General features: G+C 49.4%; 1 protein-coding gene across 2 annotated transcripts; it reads left to right on the forward strand.

The window, feature by feature from the left end:
- The first annotated feature begins 428 nt into the window (after positions 1-428).
- On the forward strand, positions 429-17658 carry ZNF74 (zinc finger protein 74). Of its 2 annotated transcripts, XM_049865673.1 has the most exons (6): positions 429-642; positions 1017-1119; positions 1533-1618; positions 10343-10469; positions 11038-11127; positions 13773-17658. In XM_049865673.1, exons 2-6 carry the CDS (start codon positions 1086-1088, stop codon positions 15425-15427), a joined length of 1992 nt encoding a protein of 663 aa, XP_049721630.1. In that variant the 5' UTR covers positions 429-642; positions 1017-1085; the 3' UTR covers positions 15428-17658. The 2 variants fall into 2 exon arrangements, with proteins under 2 accessions (XP_049721630.1, XP_049721629.1); XM_049865672.1 differs by having other exon boundaries at positions 429-1119.
- The last annotated feature ends 546 nt before the right edge of the window (positions 17659-18204 follow it).

Below are 18204 nucleotides of genomic sequence, written 5' to 3' on the forward strand. Positions count from 1 at the left end.
CTTAGGGAAGCCCTTCTAGGTTCCAACCCACCACCTCCAGTATATCTAGGGGAAGGGGCCTGAGCCTTTCCTGAAAAAGTGGATGTCAGCCAGGGACCTGGACGAACTGACAGGACAATTCTACGTTTCTGGGCACCACGCTCCCTACACCCTACACCCATCCCCTCGCAAGGCGAAAGAGAGAGAGACGAACTACCGCCACTCCCTCGGCCCTCCACCCCCCAACCCAGAGATACACAACGGCTTTTGCAACAAGTAGGGTGGAATGGGAGCCAAGCCGGGTCTGAGCGCTCTGGTGCCGGCCCAGAACTACACTTCCCAGAAGGTTGTGCCACACACCGGCCCGGGTCCGGACGCTCTCCAGGAGATGGAGTCCGACGCCTGCGCGGCGCGAGGGCTTCCGGGAATTGTAGTTCGCACCCGTCCCGCGCAGGCGCACGTTTGGCTGCCGCTGCCCGGCTGCTTCTTTGTGGTGGTCGCCGTCCTTTGTGGGGGTCCTGCGGTGTCCATCCATCCATCTGCCGGTCTCTCAGTCCATCCCAGGACCCGACTGTCGGCCGCGCTCTGCGCCCGCTGGCTCTTGGCGACGGAGGCTGGCCTTGGTCCTTGCGGCGCGGGTCGCCCGGAGGAGTGCGTGACCCGGTGTGATGGCGCGCGTGTGCGATTGTGTGTAAACCCCGTCTGGGTGTGTGTCTGTCCGTGATATGTAAAGTGAAAGTGTGTGTGCGTGTGTGTGTTTGCCGCGCCTGCCTGATCCCTCCCTCCGCTGGGGCACAGGGGAGGGTTTCTGTGTGTTGGAGCGTGTGATCGTGCGCGTGGGAGCCTGTGGAGCGCTGTGATGGGACAGTGTGTGTTTGTGTGAGCCCAGTCCGGGGCTGTGGGTATGTGTTTCCTCTTCTCCAGCCTGCCTATCCCTTTTCTCCACTGAGCCATAGAGGAGGGGCTCCGTGTGTGATTGTGCAGATGTGAGTCGGAGTGTGTGTTCGCTTGTGCGACCCTGCGAAGTTCCCCTGCAGGCCGCTGTCCCTGAGTCCTAGGAGGCTACAGAGCTGCCCACCCTCCCGGGGACGCTGCCAACGGGCACCATGGAAGTCCCCGCCCCGAAGCCCAAGGAAACAGGTACAGCTTGGGTTAGTGACAGCGGATTCCCACTTGAGGAGACACACTCAGAGAGGTCACGCGAATTTCCCAGAACTACCCAGCTGAATCAGGCTTCCTGCCTCTTCACTGTGCACAACCTTTTGTTCCCACTCTCTCAAGCATGCTGATGGAAGGAGAACGACAATGTTTTTCCTCATTAATTGGGACGTCTGAGACACTGACAGACTGAATCTCTGATGCTGTATTCTATCGTGCTGGATATTGGGGCTCACTCCTACCCTGCTTTTCCACCCTGCCTGGGATAGTTCCTGACTCCTTCCTGACCCCTTTCTGTGCTAGGGGTGGGATAGGCTTTAGCTCAGCCCAGGTGTCTCTGGTCACTGTCTGCAGTACAGCTCCCCCTCTCCCCCTACTCATTTCTCCTTCTCTAGTTCTGCCCTCTCAGGACCCTGCTCTTCCCTTCAAAAAGAATCCAGAAGATAAGTTGGGTCGTGGTCTCCTGGCAGCCAGGTCCGAGGTGAGTGGATATCTCTTCCTCCTTCTGAACTTCTTGTTCTTTATGAAGAGGGTTGGCACATGCCTTCCCTGCCTTGGATCTTCAGTCATCCTAGGACCCCCATCCAGGGACCTGTGCTCCAGTCCTTGGGAAGCTCTGGGCAGTGGGAACAGCTCTGGTCCAAGAGTCAGGGTGAGGCCCCAGGTGTGCTCTTGAGATGAATGGTCCTTCCAGACTGATTCAGCCCAATGAGTGGGTCAGTTGCCCAGGACCTGTAAGCCCAGCACTGTGCTGGGAGCTCTGAGGAGTGGTTTCAGAGGAACTGGAAGAAGCTCACACGAGGTCACTGCACTTATCTCCACAGGCTGGCCAGGGATTGGTGCACCCCCGGGGATATTTGCAGAGTTTGGCCTTTGGGGGCGTTTACTGGGATGGAGCCCGGTAAGGGATGCAGAACAGCTGAGGGAAGGGCTGTGTTGCAGTTTTGCAATGAGAGTGATGGTTGGGGGCACATCTCTGCATGCTTTTCCCCTGACATGGTGCCTTCATGGCAGAACCCGGAGGTTTAGAGAATCTGGGGACACAGCGGCAAGGTGTGGCCCTGATCCCTCCTTCAAAAGACTTTGGGCATTGCCCCTCATTTTGTTCCCCCACCTAAACCAGCGCCACCCCCATGGTGGTATGTAGAAGGGTGCAGCTGACAAGGAGAATGGTATGGTAAAAACATCTGGAGAATTGACTTTTTAGGATTTTGCGATTCTTTTAATCTCCTACTTGAAAAAGGTGACATCTGATTACATAAAGGTAGACAAAGCTTTGAAACATGTCATGTGAGGTGCGCTCTTTAGTTCTATGAAAGACTAAAGAGACATGACAATCAAATGCAATTCCTGATCCAAAGAAATCAATAAGGAGAGATTTATTCTAAAGCTAATTTTGCCTTGATACTGAAGCAATACCCTTTGGGGGATTTGACTCAATACCCCATATATTAGGAAGACTTTCCACTCTGGCTGGTCATAACACAAACTATTCCCAGCTCTGTGTGAGTCTAAGTGATTGTTCTGGCTATTTCTTTCTGGTGATTCTTTCCCTGGCATTGGGTAGTTTCCTCCCAGGTACACATGAACCAGTACTCAGAGTCTCGAGGGGACCCCAGAGTTCTTTGTGCAGATCCCTCTGCTCTGGAATTTTGCCCTGCAAATTCTAACCTCTTTGGTTTCCCCAAACCCCAGTCTCTGGCTCCTTAACTCAGCAAGACCACAGGACTCTGTCATGTCCCCACTCTCCATGCTGCGGTCTGGAAATCGCTACCAGTAGGAAGGCTGGGGCAGTTGGAGGGTTCGCTTTGTCTTCCTTCTCTCAGAGAGCACTGTCCTGAGTGACCCCTTGTTCACTGTTGAAAACCATTATTTTATATATTTTGTCCACTTCACTAGTGGTTTAGGTAAGAGGGTGAATCTGGCCCCTGTTGCTCCATTGTGGCTTGAAACAGAACAAGAAACTCGGTTTACCGTGTGCTGCTTCTTTGCCCCTTTAACACATGCTCAAATACCGTTTCCTTCTCTCCTTCTGTTCCTCAGTCCCTCCCTCCTTTCTTCTCTCTGTCCTGCCTGCCTTCCTGCCTGCTGCGGAATAAGATACAAACACCCTCTCCTCCAGGTGGGTGTCATCACACTCTGGCCACAGCTGTGCCTCCTGCTGCTCTGATGCGCATCATCCGCTGTGGCCCCCCAGATGATGTGGGGGGGCTCTTTGCCCTGTTTTTGATTGGGCTGTTTGTCTTTTTGTTGTCAATGTGTGGCTTCTTTCACTTAGCATAATGTATAGTGTTTTCCTTTTGATAGCTGCATTAGTTTTCATCCTCTGCCTATATGCATGTACAGTAATTTAGTCAGCTGTTCTTCTAACGTCATGGTTTGTTGGGGTGTTGTTTTTTGGTAACAACAGTGCTGCAATGCCCAGCCTTGCATTTGGCGCATTACGTGCCGGTACGTTGGTTTCTGTAGTATTAATACCCAGAGGGTGATAGCCGTTCACATGCTCACCAAAAATGCTTCCCTACCACAGGCTCACCAAGTTCTACTTTGTGTTATTCTGATAGGTAAAAAGAAAATACCATAGTATTTTTGTTTCGATTCACATTTTCCTTCTTTAACCTTTTTAAAACTCGTTGATGTGGTGAAACTCAGGTGAAATTGGGCACTACAGATTAGTAAATAAGCACAATTAAGCCCCTGTGTACTTTGCTTATTGGGTAGTTTGTCACCAGTTAGCGCACTGCCTCTGCTCACATAGCGAGTGAGGTGAACAGTGGGAGTCCACCAGGCCATCCAGCTCTGAGCCTACTTAACGGCTGCAGCATAGGGATCCATACACATGTGGCACTTCCAGACACCACGCGGTACTTGATGTGGTTCAGACTGTCTTTGAAGGGTATCATCCTGTGCATTTCCTTCCTCAACTTGCTCTCTTACCCGCCATTGTGCTTTGGAGACTCCCCATGTGGATCACTGACCTCCAGCTTGTTCATTTCATTGCTGTTTGGTATTAAACGATGCAGGAAGCATCAAAAGAAGCTGAAAGGAACACACAGAGTCATTATACCAAAAATAATTAGTCGATATTCAACCATTTTAAGAGGTGGCATATGATCGGGAACCGATGGTACTGAAGGAAGAAGTCCAAGCTGCTCTGAAGGCATTGGCGAAAAACAAGGCTCCAGGAATTGACGGAATATCAGTTGAGATGTTTCAACAGATGCAGTGATGGAGGTGCTCTCTCGTCTATGCCAAGAAATATGGAAGGCAGCTTCCTGGCCAACTGACTGGAAGAGATCCATATTTTTGCCTATTCCCAAGAAAGGTGATCCAACCGAATGTGGAAATTATAGAACAATATCGTTAATATCACATGCAAGCAAAATTTTGCTGAAGATCATTCAAAAACGGCTGCAGCAGTATATCGACAGGGAACTGCCAGAAATTCAGGCTGGTTTCAGAAGAGGACTTGGAATCAGGGATATCATTGCTCATGTCAGATGAATCCTGGCTGAAAGCTGAGAATACCAGAAGGATGTTTACCTGTGTTTTATTGACTATGCAAAGGCATTCAACTGTGTGGATCATAACAAACTATGGATAACACTGCGAAGAATGGGAATTCCAGAACACTTAATTGTGCTCATGAGGAACCTTTACATAGATCAAGAGGCGGTTGTTCAGACAGAACAAGGGGATACTGATTGGTTTAAGGTCAGGAAAGGTGTGTGTCAGCGTTGTGTTCTTTCACCATACCTATTTAATCTGTATGCTGAACAAATAATACGAGAAGCTGGAGTATACAAAGAAGAACGGGTCATCAGGATTGGAGGAAGACTCATTAACAACCTGTGTTATGCAGATGACACAACGTTGCTTGCTGAAAGTGAAGATGACTTGAAGCACTTACTAATGAAGATCAAAGACCACAGCCTTCAGTATGGATTGCACCTCAACATAAAGAAAACAAAAATCCTCACAACTGGACCAATGAACAACATCATGATAAACGGAGAAAAGATTGAAGTTGTCAAGGATTTCATTTTCCTCGGATCCACAATCAACAGCCATGGAAGCAGCAGTCAAGAAATCAAAAGACGCATTGCATTGGGAAAATCTGCTACAAAGGACCTTTTCAAAGTGTTGAAGGGTAAAGATGTCACCCAGAAGACTAAGGTGTGCCTGACGCAAGCCATGGTATTTTCAATCACATCATATGTATGGGAAAGCTGGACAATGAATGAGGAAGACCGAAGAAGAGTTGACGCCTTTGAATTGTGGTGTTGGCGATAGAATATTGAATATACCATGGACTGCCAGAAGAACGAACAAATCTGTCTTGGAAGAAGTGTGGCCAGAATGCTCCTTAGAAGCAAGGATGGCGAGACTGGGTCTTACATACTTTGGACATGTTGTCAGGAGGGATGAGTTCCTGGAGGAGGACATCATGCCTGGCAGAGTACAGGGTCAGCAGAAAAGAGGAAGACCCTTAACAAGGTGGATTGACACAGTGGGTGCAACAATGAGCTCAAGCATAACAACGATTTTAAGGATGGCGCAGGACTGGGCAGTGTTTCGTTCTGTTGTGCATAGGGTCGCTATGAGTCGGAACTGACTCGATGGCACCTAACAACAACACAACATGGTATCCCGTTGTATATTTATCTCCTACTGATGGGCATTCCACTAGTTTTCAGGTTTTTCTCAGTCACTCTAGGCTGGGTCTGAACTTGAAATGGACTTTCTAGGCATAGAGAATGCATAGCCTCAGCTTTACTTGTTGTTGTTGTCAGTTGCCATTAAGTCGGCTCTGACTCATTGTGACCTGATGTGTAACAGACAAAACGTTGCCTGGTCCTGTGCCATCTTCACAGTCTTTGGTAGAGCCTGTTGTTTTAGCTATTATGTCAGTCCATCTCCTGGCAGATTTCCCTGGTTTTTGTTGACCTTCTGCTTTACCAAGCATGATGTCCTTTTATAGTGATTGGTCTTTTCTGATGATGTGGCCTAAGTAAGCAAACCAGTCTCGCCACCCTTGCTTCTATACAACCAGAATGCTCAGCTTCACAGTAAAATTGCCTTTCAGAACACGTCCCACCAACACCTGTCCAACAGTGTAAGGCCATTCTTGTTGCCTCACATACTTACCAACACTTGGTATTTTCAACCTTTAAACGTTTCACCTCTGATATGTGTGAAATGATATCTCATTATTTTATTTTTCATTTCTGGATTTCTAGTAAATAGACTGTTTCCTCATATGCGTTGCAAGACTTCCATGAGTTCTGTTTTGCTCCTGTGACCATTTTTTTCTGTGTTTTAACTGTTGTCAGAGAGTTCCATGCAGAGAATTTACACTTTCATGGAGCAAATACAAATCTTCTCCTTAATGGTTTCCAGTTTCCTGTCCTGCTTTAAAGCTCTGTGCTGCTCAAGGATTTACAAACATTTTTCCCCAAAATTTTTCACATTTTGATCTTTACTTTATCTGGAAATTTGTTTTGTATATGGCATGAAAAAAAACTATTTCTTGTTGAGGTTGCTAATCACTTAAAAGTGTAAACCACCTTTAGAACTAAAAGTAGAACCAAACCTTCTGTAATCCCAGAGTGGTGCACCCTACTTTTCCTGGCCATCTGTTACACACCTGGCAGGTAACAAGGCCTTGTCTCAGACTTGATAGTCTCCTAGCGGGCTGGCCTGCACTCCCTCACCTGACTGTGCTGATGAGGGCTGAGGAACGTGACACCACACCTCCGTCCCATTCAGTCACTCCCCAGCAAATGCGTGCATGAGGTGAACTAGAACCTCCTCCCTTGGTTTAGTGATCCTGAGTTCTTTGTCTACCCTAATGTCCTCTCTGCAATTTAGGTCAGGTTCCTGTGGCCCCTATGTCTTTGAAGAAAGAACAATTTGTCAGCAGCAGTTTAGGAATGAGCTTGCCCACTCTTGCTCCCTGTGGCTGCATCTCCGTTTCTTCTCCGTTCTGTTTCCTCTCTGTTCTGACTAGCCCCTGCAGATACACGGAGCCTTCCCAGAGGATCTTCCTCACTCCTGTCAGTGCCCACCAGCTCCTCCCTTGTACCTACCTTCTAGAGAGTTGGAAGAGGTCTGACGGGCCTGGAAAGCATGTTTGCTGGTAATGAGGGAAGCAGAGGTAGGGTTGGAGCACAAAGAGCATTGCTTTAGGCCGTGTTCTCTACAGAAGCAAAATAGTAAAGCATATAAATATATACAGAGAGAGATTTATATCAAGGAAATGGCTCACATGGTTGTAGAGGCTGGAACGTCCCCAGTCTGTTGGTTAGGATAGAGGCTTCTCCTGATTCACGTAGCTCTAGGGGCTGGTGAACCCAAGATCGCCAGGTCAGAGAACAGGTCTCTTGCTCACAGGCTGCGAAGACTGATTAATCCCAAAATTGGCAGGCAAGACCACAGGTAAGCTGCTAGCTCAAGTCCCAAGAACCAGAGGTCAGATGAACAGGAGCCATTGAAGGATCCAGTGTGAGCAAAAAGCCCACAAGCCTTGCCAGAATGTCCACTTATATTTGATGCAGGCCACATGCCCAAGGAAACACCCTTTCAGTTGATTGGCTACGCCCAGCAGATCCCATCATGGAGGTGATCACATCATCATACGACTACCAAACCACTGAGAATCATGGCCCAGCCAAGTTGACATACAACCTTAACTATCACAAGCATAGAGACCATCTGGGGTGGCTATGGGTGCCAAGGTGGGAGCACTAGGCTGGAGCACAGGGGTGAAAGAACAAAGAGTGTGGGGAGTGTGTGTGAGTCATTTTAGGACCTTCCTTACACTTAGAACTGGAGTGACCAAGTGGGTGAGGGTAGTGAGTCCAACACTCAGTGATTGGTGTCATCGGAGAGGCAGAAGCCAGTTAAGGGTGGGAAAGCAGAGATGGAGCAAGGTGGTCCTGAGGTGGGAAGGAGTGGGAGGATTCAGACTGAGGACAGTGAGTGGCCTCTCTTGGTTCCTTGGGGACAGAACTTGCTGATAAGTAAAAGGTTTCCTTCCTTGCGTAATAATAGTTTCCATTATAATAGTAACTTACAGTTGTCCTTTATGTTTGTGTAAATAATTATATATGACAAGAATTTCAAGCTTACAAAATTTGAAATAAGAGTACAAAGAACTACCATGTATCTTTCACCCAGAAACTCTTCATTGAACCCATGGTCATGAGTCTTTAGTCTCCTTCCCTCCTTCAACCTGTAACAGTCCCTTGATCTTTCCTCAGGTTTCATGCCCTTGACAAATTACAGGGCAGTCATTTTGCAGAGTACAGGGTCGGCGGAAAAGAGGAAGACCCTCAACAAGGTGGATTGACACAGTGGCTGCAACAATGAGCTCAAGCATAACAACGATTGTAAGGATGGCAGAGGACTGGGCAGTGTTTCGTTCTGTTGTGCATAGGGTCGCTATGAGTCGGAACCGACTCGACGGCACCTAACAACAACAATGACATTTTATACAGTGTCCCTCAGTGAGGTTTGCTGTGATGTTTCCTCATGATTACACCCAGGTTGTGGTTCTCAACCCATGACCCCACACGTGTAGTGTGGTGGCTTGTGTGTTGCTGTGATGCTGGAAGCTATGCCACCAGTATTTCACACGCCAGCAGGGTTACCCATGGTATAGACAGGTTTCAGTGGAGCTTCCAGACTTAAGACAGACTAGGAAGAAAAGCCTGGTGATCTACTTCAGAAAATTCACTAAGGAAAACCTTATGGATCACAACAGAGTATTATCTGATACAGTGCTGGAAGATGAGCCCCCTAGGTTGGAAGGCACTACACAAGAGCCGAAACCATGAACTCAGACATAGCAATGATCATAAAGATGGCGCAGGACCGGGCAATGTTTTGTTCTGTTATACATAAGGTTTCCATGAGTTGGAGCTGACTCAATGGCAGCTAATGACAACATGGCTCACAACACAGCATCTTCTGATTGCCTCCTGTCGGGGGACACACAGTGCCAACTTATTCCGTTACTGGTAGTGTGAACTTGGAACACTTGATTAGATTGTATCAGGGTCCCTAAGGCTGCCCTCAGGGCGAGTGTTTCGCCAGGAGGACTCAAAGAACTCCCCAGGTAGTCATAGTCAGGGCTATAGTTTACGACAGCGAAAAGACACAAAGCAAAATCAGCAAAAGGAAAAGGTGCCTGGAGTGAGGCCCAGCAGAAACCAGCACATGCTTCCAGAGCCCTCTCCCAGCGGCGTCACGCAGGACGCACTCAGTTTCTCCAGCTACAAGTTGTGCCAACACATGTGAAGTGTTGCCTGCTAGGGAAGCTCATTGGAGACTGCCCACGGTTTTAACTGCGGGCTGGTCACATAGGCACCCTCTGTCTAGCACATACCAAAATTCCAGACTCCCAGAAGGAAATTCAGCATAAACTACGTGGTCCGTACAAACATTTCCAACACAGGAATGGTGCGAATCCTCCCAAAATCCAAGTTCCTGGACGTCAGCCCAGGACCGACCCTCCAGATGGACCGCCTAAGGAGAGACTTCCGGTTAGCTCTTTTCTGCACAAAGATGATAGATGTTAGGTTTCTCTACCCTAAGGCTACTTTTTCCCCCCAGGACTTGACAAGTGTCTTGTGTGGAGCTACTCTAAGACTGTGACTGCCTCAGCCTCAGCCTCATCCCCCCTCACCCACCATTTTCACACCACCTGTTTGTCTTCGCAGTTTCCATGATGGCTGCCAAGTGACGATCCAGCTTCCATCATTCCTTCTACAGTTATTAGTTGTCATTCCATTCTAGGGAAGAGCTTTCTTTCCTCCCCATTTACTTATTCACCTTTTTATTTATATCAGTGTGACTCCTGGATTTATTCAGTGGGTTATAATTAATATGATTGTATTTTATTTTGATGCTCACCAATTCCCAGCACCCTGGCCCAGGCAGGGTCTGTAAGTCAAGGCTCTGCTGCAGACAGCAGCTAGAGTACAACCTCCCACGTGTGTCTCAACTCAGCATTTCAAAGAAATGGTGATGGCAGGAGGTCACCAAGGTTAACCCTTCCATCATAAGGCCCTTACCAATTATGTGGATCACTCTTCTATGGCTTCTTGCTCCCCAGAACTGCCCTCTGATCATCCAAGGATCCTATCCAAGGCCATGCAAGGGGATGGTTCCGGGGTGAGCGAGCCTGTACGTGTCATTTCAGGAATCGGTTACATTCAAGGATGTGGCTGTGGACTTCACTCAGGAGGAGTGGGGCCAGCTAGACTCCCCCCAGAGGGCCCTGTACCGGGATGTGATGCTGGAGAACTACCGGAACCTTCTCGCCCTTGGTAAGATGGCTCTCAGGGATGCCCCATGCTGGGCACCACAAAATGTGGAAGGCGTGGCTCTCATGGCCTTGGGGACCCACATGTTCCGGAACCCCGCCCCCCAGGGCAGCATAGCAGTGCAGTGTACCCTGGCTTGGGAGAGGGGTGGTGTGAGAAGTGCTGCGGCCATGACTGGGTCCAGGGGGTGGGGAACACGGGGGAGGGAGCACTGCTGGTGGGGGATGACAGGACAGAGGGGACTTGGAGCCCAGCCACGGTCAGAGCTCCCAGGTGAGGTGCAGGGCGACTTCAGTAAACAGGGGTCCTCAGAGCATGCATATCATCCTGGGGTCTGTGTCGGTCACCCCCCAACCACTTTGGGGCCCAGAGGCCTCTGCCTCCTCCTCCCAGGGGGCTGGTGTCACAGCACAGTGCTGGAGGCGGCCCTGTGCCTGCCCACCGTCCACAGGCCTTCCTCCAGCCCATGGAACCCTCCTGCAATGTCTTCTTGTTCCGCAGCATGGTGGCTGGGGTCTGGGGCCCGCCGAGCAGCAGCTCAAATAGCCGCTGGCTTTCTCCCTGTGAGCAGGGCCTCCGGTCTGCAAGCCAGAGGTGATATCCCACCTGGAGCGAGGCGAGGCCCCGTGGTGCTCGCAGAGAGGAGCAGCTGCCTATCCAGGTGAGCAGCGAGCCCCGGGGAGCCCCTGAGAGCCTCTCCCCACCGTCCCAGCTCCCAGGTTCCTCTCCCCAGTCCCTGTACCCTGGCTGCATGTGTGCTTTCTCAGTCCCCTTCCTGTCTTCCCTCCCTTCCCTCGACACACATGCCAACCACCACTTATGTGCCGGGAATACAGCAGTGAACAAAATGGACAAAAATGTCTGCCTTCTAATGGTGAGAGACAGAGATAACAACTAATGCATGTAAATATTTAACAAATGTGGCTTGTTAGATGGTGCCAAGAGAAATAAAGCAGAGCAGTGTGTGGAACTGAAGTTTTAAGCCTAGTGGTCAGGGCATTGCTCCCTGAGTTGGAGACGTGCCGAGCCGGATAGGAGTGAGGCCCAGGTCACCTGGGGCCACGGGGTCGGGCTCTGAGCTGAAGACTGCCATGGCCTCAGGTTTTCTTCTCTAACATTTTCTTTTTTATAGACTTTCCTTCTAAATATATGAATAATAATAAACAAATTAATTTCAACTTAGTGAACAGTGAATGCTGAATATATTAAAAACCAGTTGCTATCGAGTTAGCTCCAACTCATGGTACTCCCGGGTGTGTCAGAGTAGAACTGTGCTCTGTAGGGTTTTCAATGGCTGAATTTTTGGAAGTCGATCACCAGGCCTTTCTTTCGAGGTGCCTCTGGGTGGATGCGAACTTCCAACTTAGGAGTTAGCAGCCAAGCCCATTGACTGTTTGCACCACCCAAGGACTTGAATATGTTAGGTTCCTGGGAACGCTGAGAACCAGCTATGCTTCAGCTTCCCCTTTGCAGCAGCCAGAACAATCTCAGAGGCGCATGCTGATAATCGCATCACCCCTCCGTGTATAGATGTCTTCCTTCCCTGGCTCTTTCAGCTCTAGGTACCCCTAGACCTGGCCCCTCTGCCTCCCCACACTCTTTTGTCTCACCATCTCTCACCTCTGAGCTGTTGTAGTCTTGGGCTGTCCACTGCTCACCCTCCCTCCCTCTGGAAACTTCCTTCCCAAGCTCTCCAGGCCCTGGCTGTCCCCAGAGCATTGCAAAGACAGCAGTGCCTTGTGCTCCCACAGGCTCATCTGCCCGCTGCTCTCCCTGTGCTAGACTGCATTCCCGGAGGGCATGGGGAAGGTATCATTACACACAGACTCTCCCACCAACCCGGAAACCCCCCCTGCAATGATAGAAGAGAAAGAAAACCATTTTTTTTGTTGAATCAGCATTAAATCAAACTGTGATGTGTCTCGCCGGCAGTTGCCAAGGAGATTGCAATGACAAAATAAAAATCCGACCTTTTATATAAAACCAAAAACCAAACTGGTTGCCAACGAGCAGATTCCGACTCACGGCAACCCCACATGTGTCAGAGTAGAACTGTACTCCATAGCGTTTGCAACGGCTGCTTTTTGGGAAGTAGATTGCCAGGCCTTGCTTCCAAGGTGCCTCTGGGTGGATTCAAACCTCCAACCTTCCAGTTAGCAGCCAAGTAAGCATTCACCATTTGCGCTACCCTTTATATAGCCAGGCAGATACAACCCATCACATACACGCTAATTGCCTTCATCTGAAGGAAACAATAAAACTTCTGGCGTCTTTTCAACAAACCAGGAGTTACCTCTGGGAGCAAAACTCACAGGGTGTCAGGACTTCTGTCTCCTTGATGCTCACATTTCACAGATGGCTCCAAGGCCCTCAGAAAAGGTGGCCCTGGGATGCAAAAATGCAAGAGGCTCATTGAGCTTTTTACTGTTGTAAAACTAACATGTTTGCCAATTCAGCGTTTTTCACGTGTATAATCTAGTGACATCAATTACATTCGTCACGTTGTGCAACTCTCACCACTGTTCGTTGCCAGATTTCCATCAGCATAAACAGAAACTCAGTGCTTCCCAGACGGTAGTAATTCCGCTTCCCCCCCCCCCCCCGCCCGTGGTAACCACTAATAAACTTTGGTCTCTATACATTGGCCTATCCTGGATATTTCATATGAGTGAGAGACAGCATACAATATTTGGCCTTTTGCGACTGACCGATTTCACTCAGCATGATGTTTTCCAGGTTCACCCAGGTTGCAGCATGCCATCAGGACTTTTACTTCTCTGTATGGCTGAGAATAGTCCACTGTATGTATGTACCACATGTCCTTTATAACTTTTAAAAAGATTTACATACATCGCAAAGAGACAGAGAAAGCATTTACAATTCCCAGTTTTCTAAAGGCAGTGCTAAAAAAGGGGTGGGGAGTCCTCTGTCCCTTTTGGCCTTGCATGTACCCTTATGAGGGCAGGTATCCAGCACCTGGCATGGTGTCAAACACACAGTCAGTCAGCTGGTGTTTCTGTCATGCATCATGTCCTGATCACCCAGCCCCGCCAGTGTCCCCCTGTCACTCCTCTTCCTGTGCCCTCGCTGCCTGGGCTCTGCTCTCTCCAGTGGCCCCTTCCCCTTCAACCTCTGTGCCTTCCCTCCTTTATATTCCATTCTTGGTATGGATGTCCGTTGCCTCTCCGCCTTCACCCTTCAGGCTCTTCCACTCTTGGTTTCTGCACCTCCGGCCAGATCTCAGGTCTGAAGCCCAGGGCCATATTTCCAACTGCTTACAGAAACCACATTTGCCACCTCTTACAGAGTGGGAGCCCATGCCTGCGATGAGGGAGCAGCGCCTGTACAAGGAAGAGCCTGGCCAGGAGGCAACACTGGAAAGGCTGACGGGGCCCAGTCTTCACGGCTGCGGCTGGGGTGACCTGTGGGGCTGGGAAGAGCAGGCAGATGCTCTGCCGGGAAGTCAGGGTGCACTGTGGCACCCAGCGCCTGCCACCTGTGAGGACTTGTCCCAGGAGCAGGAGAGCGGTAGGGGGCTCAGCGAGTCGGAGGGAGGTTCTCCCCTCAGGTCAGCCCTGTTGGTCCCACAAAGCATTCCTGCAGAGGCCGGCTCTCATGACAACACACCGGTGACAAACTTCCAGTCCAACGCGGCGGTCACCCAGCACCAGAGGACGTGTGCAGGGAGAAACGCCTGCCGGTCCACTGCCCACGGAAAGTTCTCGGGTGCGGGCAGGCCACTGGGGGTGGGCCCCGGGGAGGGGTTCTTTGCGTGCGGCGAGTGCGGGAAGGCGTTCGGCCAGAGCTCCTCCCTGGCCCTGCACCGGCGCTGGCACAGCCGGGAGAAGGCTTACAAGTGCCACGAGTGCGGCAAAGCCTTCACCTGGAGCACCAACCTCATCGAGCACCAGCGGATCCACACCGGGGAGAAGCCCTTTTTCTGCAGCGCCTGCGGGAAAGCCTTCAGCTGCCACTCCTCCCTCAACGTGCACCAGCGGATCCACACCGGCGAGCGGCCCTACAAATGCACCGCCTGCGAGAAGGCCTTCAGCTGCAGCTCGCTGCTCAACATGCACCGGCGCGTCCACACCGGCGAGAAGCCCTACCAGTGCGCCGAGTGCGGCAAGGCCTTCAACCAGAGGACGCACCTCACGCGCCACCACAGGATCCACACCGGCGAGAAGCCCTACAAGTGCGGCGCCTGCGGGAAGGCCTTCACGTGCCACTCGTCCCTCACGGTGCACGAGACGATCCACAACGGAGAGAAGCCCTTCAAGTGCGGCGAGTGCGAGAAGGCCTTCACCAACCGCTCGCGCCTCACGCTGCACCAGCGGATCCACACCGGCGAGAAGCCCTTCAAGTGCGGCGACTGCGGGAAGGGCTTCAGCTGCCACTCGTACCTCATCGTGCACCAGCGGATCCACAGCGGGGAGAAGCCCTTCAAGTGCAACGAGTGCGGCAAGGCCTTCAGCTCCCACTCGTACCTCATCGTGCACCAGCGGGTCCACACCGGCGAGAAGCCGTTCGACTGCAGCAGGTGCTGGAAGGCCTTCAGCTGCCACTCGTCGCTCATCGTGCACCAGCGGGTCCACACCGGCGAGAAGCCCTACAAGTGCGCCGAGTGCGGCAAGGCCTTCAGCCAGAACCACTGTCTCATCAAACATCAGAAGCTCCACGCTGGAGACAAGTCCTTGAAGTGTAAGGAGTGTGGTGAAATGTTCAGCTGGAGCTCCCACCTCCTCGAGCACCAGAGGCTGCACAGCCCTGAGAAGCCCTTCGCCGTCCAGTTCAACGAGCACCTGCTGAGCACGTACTACGTGCCGGGCAGTCTGCTCGGCCCGGAGAGCCCGGGGCTGGGTGATGTCGACGCGGTCAATGCAATGGATGTGGCCGAGCTGCTGTGTGCGGTGCAGCCGGCGCCCAGCAGGACGTTCCCGCTGGGGAGCAAACCCGGAAACTGAGGCCGTTTCTCCCCAGCAGCCGCTCCCTTCATCACCCCAGCAAGTGCATTGTTCTTCCCTTCCCCAGATGAACCCAGATGTGCCTCCATGGCCCTCATTGCGTGTTCAGATCATCCACATGCCGGGACCCCTCTGTAGTTAGAGCCAGTCCCCTCCTTGGGAAAGAAGGGTGCCCAAGAGAAGAGTTGCAGCCATTTGAAGCTGCCGGTCACTCTGCTTCCTTGATGGGTGGGAAATCACCAACAAGGGGAATCGATCTTTCCTGACAATTAAAAGAAAGTATGTCAACTGCTGTGTCCTTGGACAGATTCCTGACATGACCGTGATCAGAAATTTCCTCTCTAAACAGTTATGTTTGGAATAAAAAAGAAAAAAACAATACAGCAATGGGTCTGAGCACTATGACTTTCTTCACTATTACAAGTGAATGTTATTATATTCCAGGATGGGGGGACTATCTTGGATGGTGGAGTTTTGGAAAAAAGTGAATTTCCTGGACTTACCTCATTTAAGTGGCTCTGCTGCAGAGTCATTCATTAGTGTCAGTGCAGTCAGGGGGTTGGCCCCACCATGGCCACCAGAGCACAGCTCAGCCTTGGTATGGCCAGGTCCTGACACCCCTATAACACGCCCCACCCTTAGTATGGAAAATTGGAAGCCTCTGGCAGAGGTCCCATGCACCCAGGGAAGGTGGGCACAATATCCGGATAGATGTGTCTAGAAGCTTCTGGAAGCATGCCTTCACTGGCGGCTCCTGGGTGGGGTCTGCTGCACCATTTGAGGCATAGGTCACCAGCTCACTCAGAGTGGAGGAGCACCTCCACAGAAGAGAACTGGAGAGGGGACCCTCAGCTTCAGGGAGACAGCTCTGAGGTGGCTCCACATCACACTATTTATTATACAAACCCCAGACCCTCCTAGGCCCTGTTGCTCCTGACAGAGACAGGAAGCTGGTATTAACCTGGCATCAATGCTGTTTTTACTCCAGCCTAAGCTAGTATGAGCTGCCTTTTCAGCGGTAATACTTCACATTTGTATAGAGTACCATAGTTTATAAAGTGCTTTTAAAATACTTTTTAAATTATCGAGGCAATAGGACCACATTTCAGAAAATGTGGAATTAAGGAAAAGCCCATACTTCCTAATAAAACTGCATTTTGCACTTAGATACATGACCTTCTGCTTTTTTCATAGTGCATTTTTACATTACATTAGACACAGTGTCAACATCAGTTTTATCTTTTCCTCACTTAGCTGCTCTTTATGGTGGTAATTCTCAGTGGAGGCACAGTGTTCTATGTAGTCTACAGGTAATGCTTTTGTTGGATGTTGATGTTATTTCCATATTTGTCACTATTATAAATCGTTCTTAGCTGAGCATCTTTTTGCATTATATGGTATTTTTACGCAAATAATGGGGGTCTTCTACATTTGTTTGCTGGCTGCACCCTCCCCCTCAGGGCACCCTCACAAGGGACACCATGCCAATCCGGCCAGCCCTCTTCCACATGTTGCTTACGAAAATACCTCAAGCGGGGGAGGGCATAGCCAGCAAACCAATGCAGAAGGCATGCGTTATTTACGTAAAACACAGTATTTCAGTGTTTTCTTAGTAGATTTCTAGAAGTGAAAAATTTTAGGTAAAGGAGATGAATGTTTTTAAGGAATTCTTTTCTTTTTTTTTTTTTTTTTGGTTGTGTGTTTACAAAGTACAGTTTCATTGTTCAGAAATCAGTTACTGATATTGATGAGGTGGGAAGTCCCTTTGTTCCCATCTCCCTGAGACAGCCCTGTTAGAAGCCTGGTGCCCAGAATTATCTTCTCTCACTGCCCGGTGACAACATAGTGATGATTCCTGACCATGGTGACTGAATCGCCTTCCTCGTTACACACCAGTGTTGTCATAATGCAGTCCTCAGGACCACTATGGTAGTCAGGGACACTTCCTCCCTGACAAACATTAAAAATGATATTTCACAACTGTATTGGTAAAAGACAAATTTAATCTAGGCTACATTCATTGTTATATGTTCATTATTATAATATTTATTTTGCTTATTTTAAAAGAAATAAAAATTGAAGCATTTCCTGGGTTCCACAGGTATCCTAGGTCCTGGGCACCTTGCCTGCGGATCCTAAGGTGCTTTTGGTTTAATAAGTTAAGGTTGACATCTTATTTTTTTACCTTGCGCCTTTGATAATGAATGAGGTTGAATATTTTAAATGTTTTTAATATTGGTCTTTCTTCTAAAAAATTATATGAATATTCCTTTTGGCTCTCTATCCACTGGGGTCTTGATGTTTTTCTTTTATTTACATATACCAACCAACCAACCCACTGCCGTCGAGTCAATTCCAACTCATAGCGACCCTATAGGACAGAGTAGAACTGCCCCATAGAGTTTCCAAGGAGCGCCTGGTGGATTTGAACTGCTGACCTTTTGGTTACCAGCCATAGCACTTAACTATTACACCACCAGGGTTTTCTATTTACATATATATATATATAAGTAACTTTTTTCCGATTGTAAGAGTGATACATGTATACTGAAGAAATTCAAAAAAGTCCAAAAGCTAAATGAATAAAATATAAAAACAACCCTAAGTATCAGTATCTGGATTGTGACCTGGAGATAAGTACTATTTACATTTTGATGTATTTCCTTCCTGTTTTTTCTAAGTATGTTTACATGTTTTTTCTTTTACAACAAAAATTGGATTCATACCCTACATATTATTTTTATTCTTTTCCATTTAACATTTTACGATGCACATTT

This window comes from Elephas maximus, chromosome 22 (genome assembly GCF_024166365.1).
Source record: "Elephas maximus indicus isolate mEleMax1 chromosome 22, mEleMax1 primary haplotype, whole genome shotgun sequence".
In the NCBI taxonomy this organism is placed as follows: Eukaryota; Metazoa; Chordata; class Mammalia; order Proboscidea; family Elephantidae; genus Elephas; species Elephas maximus.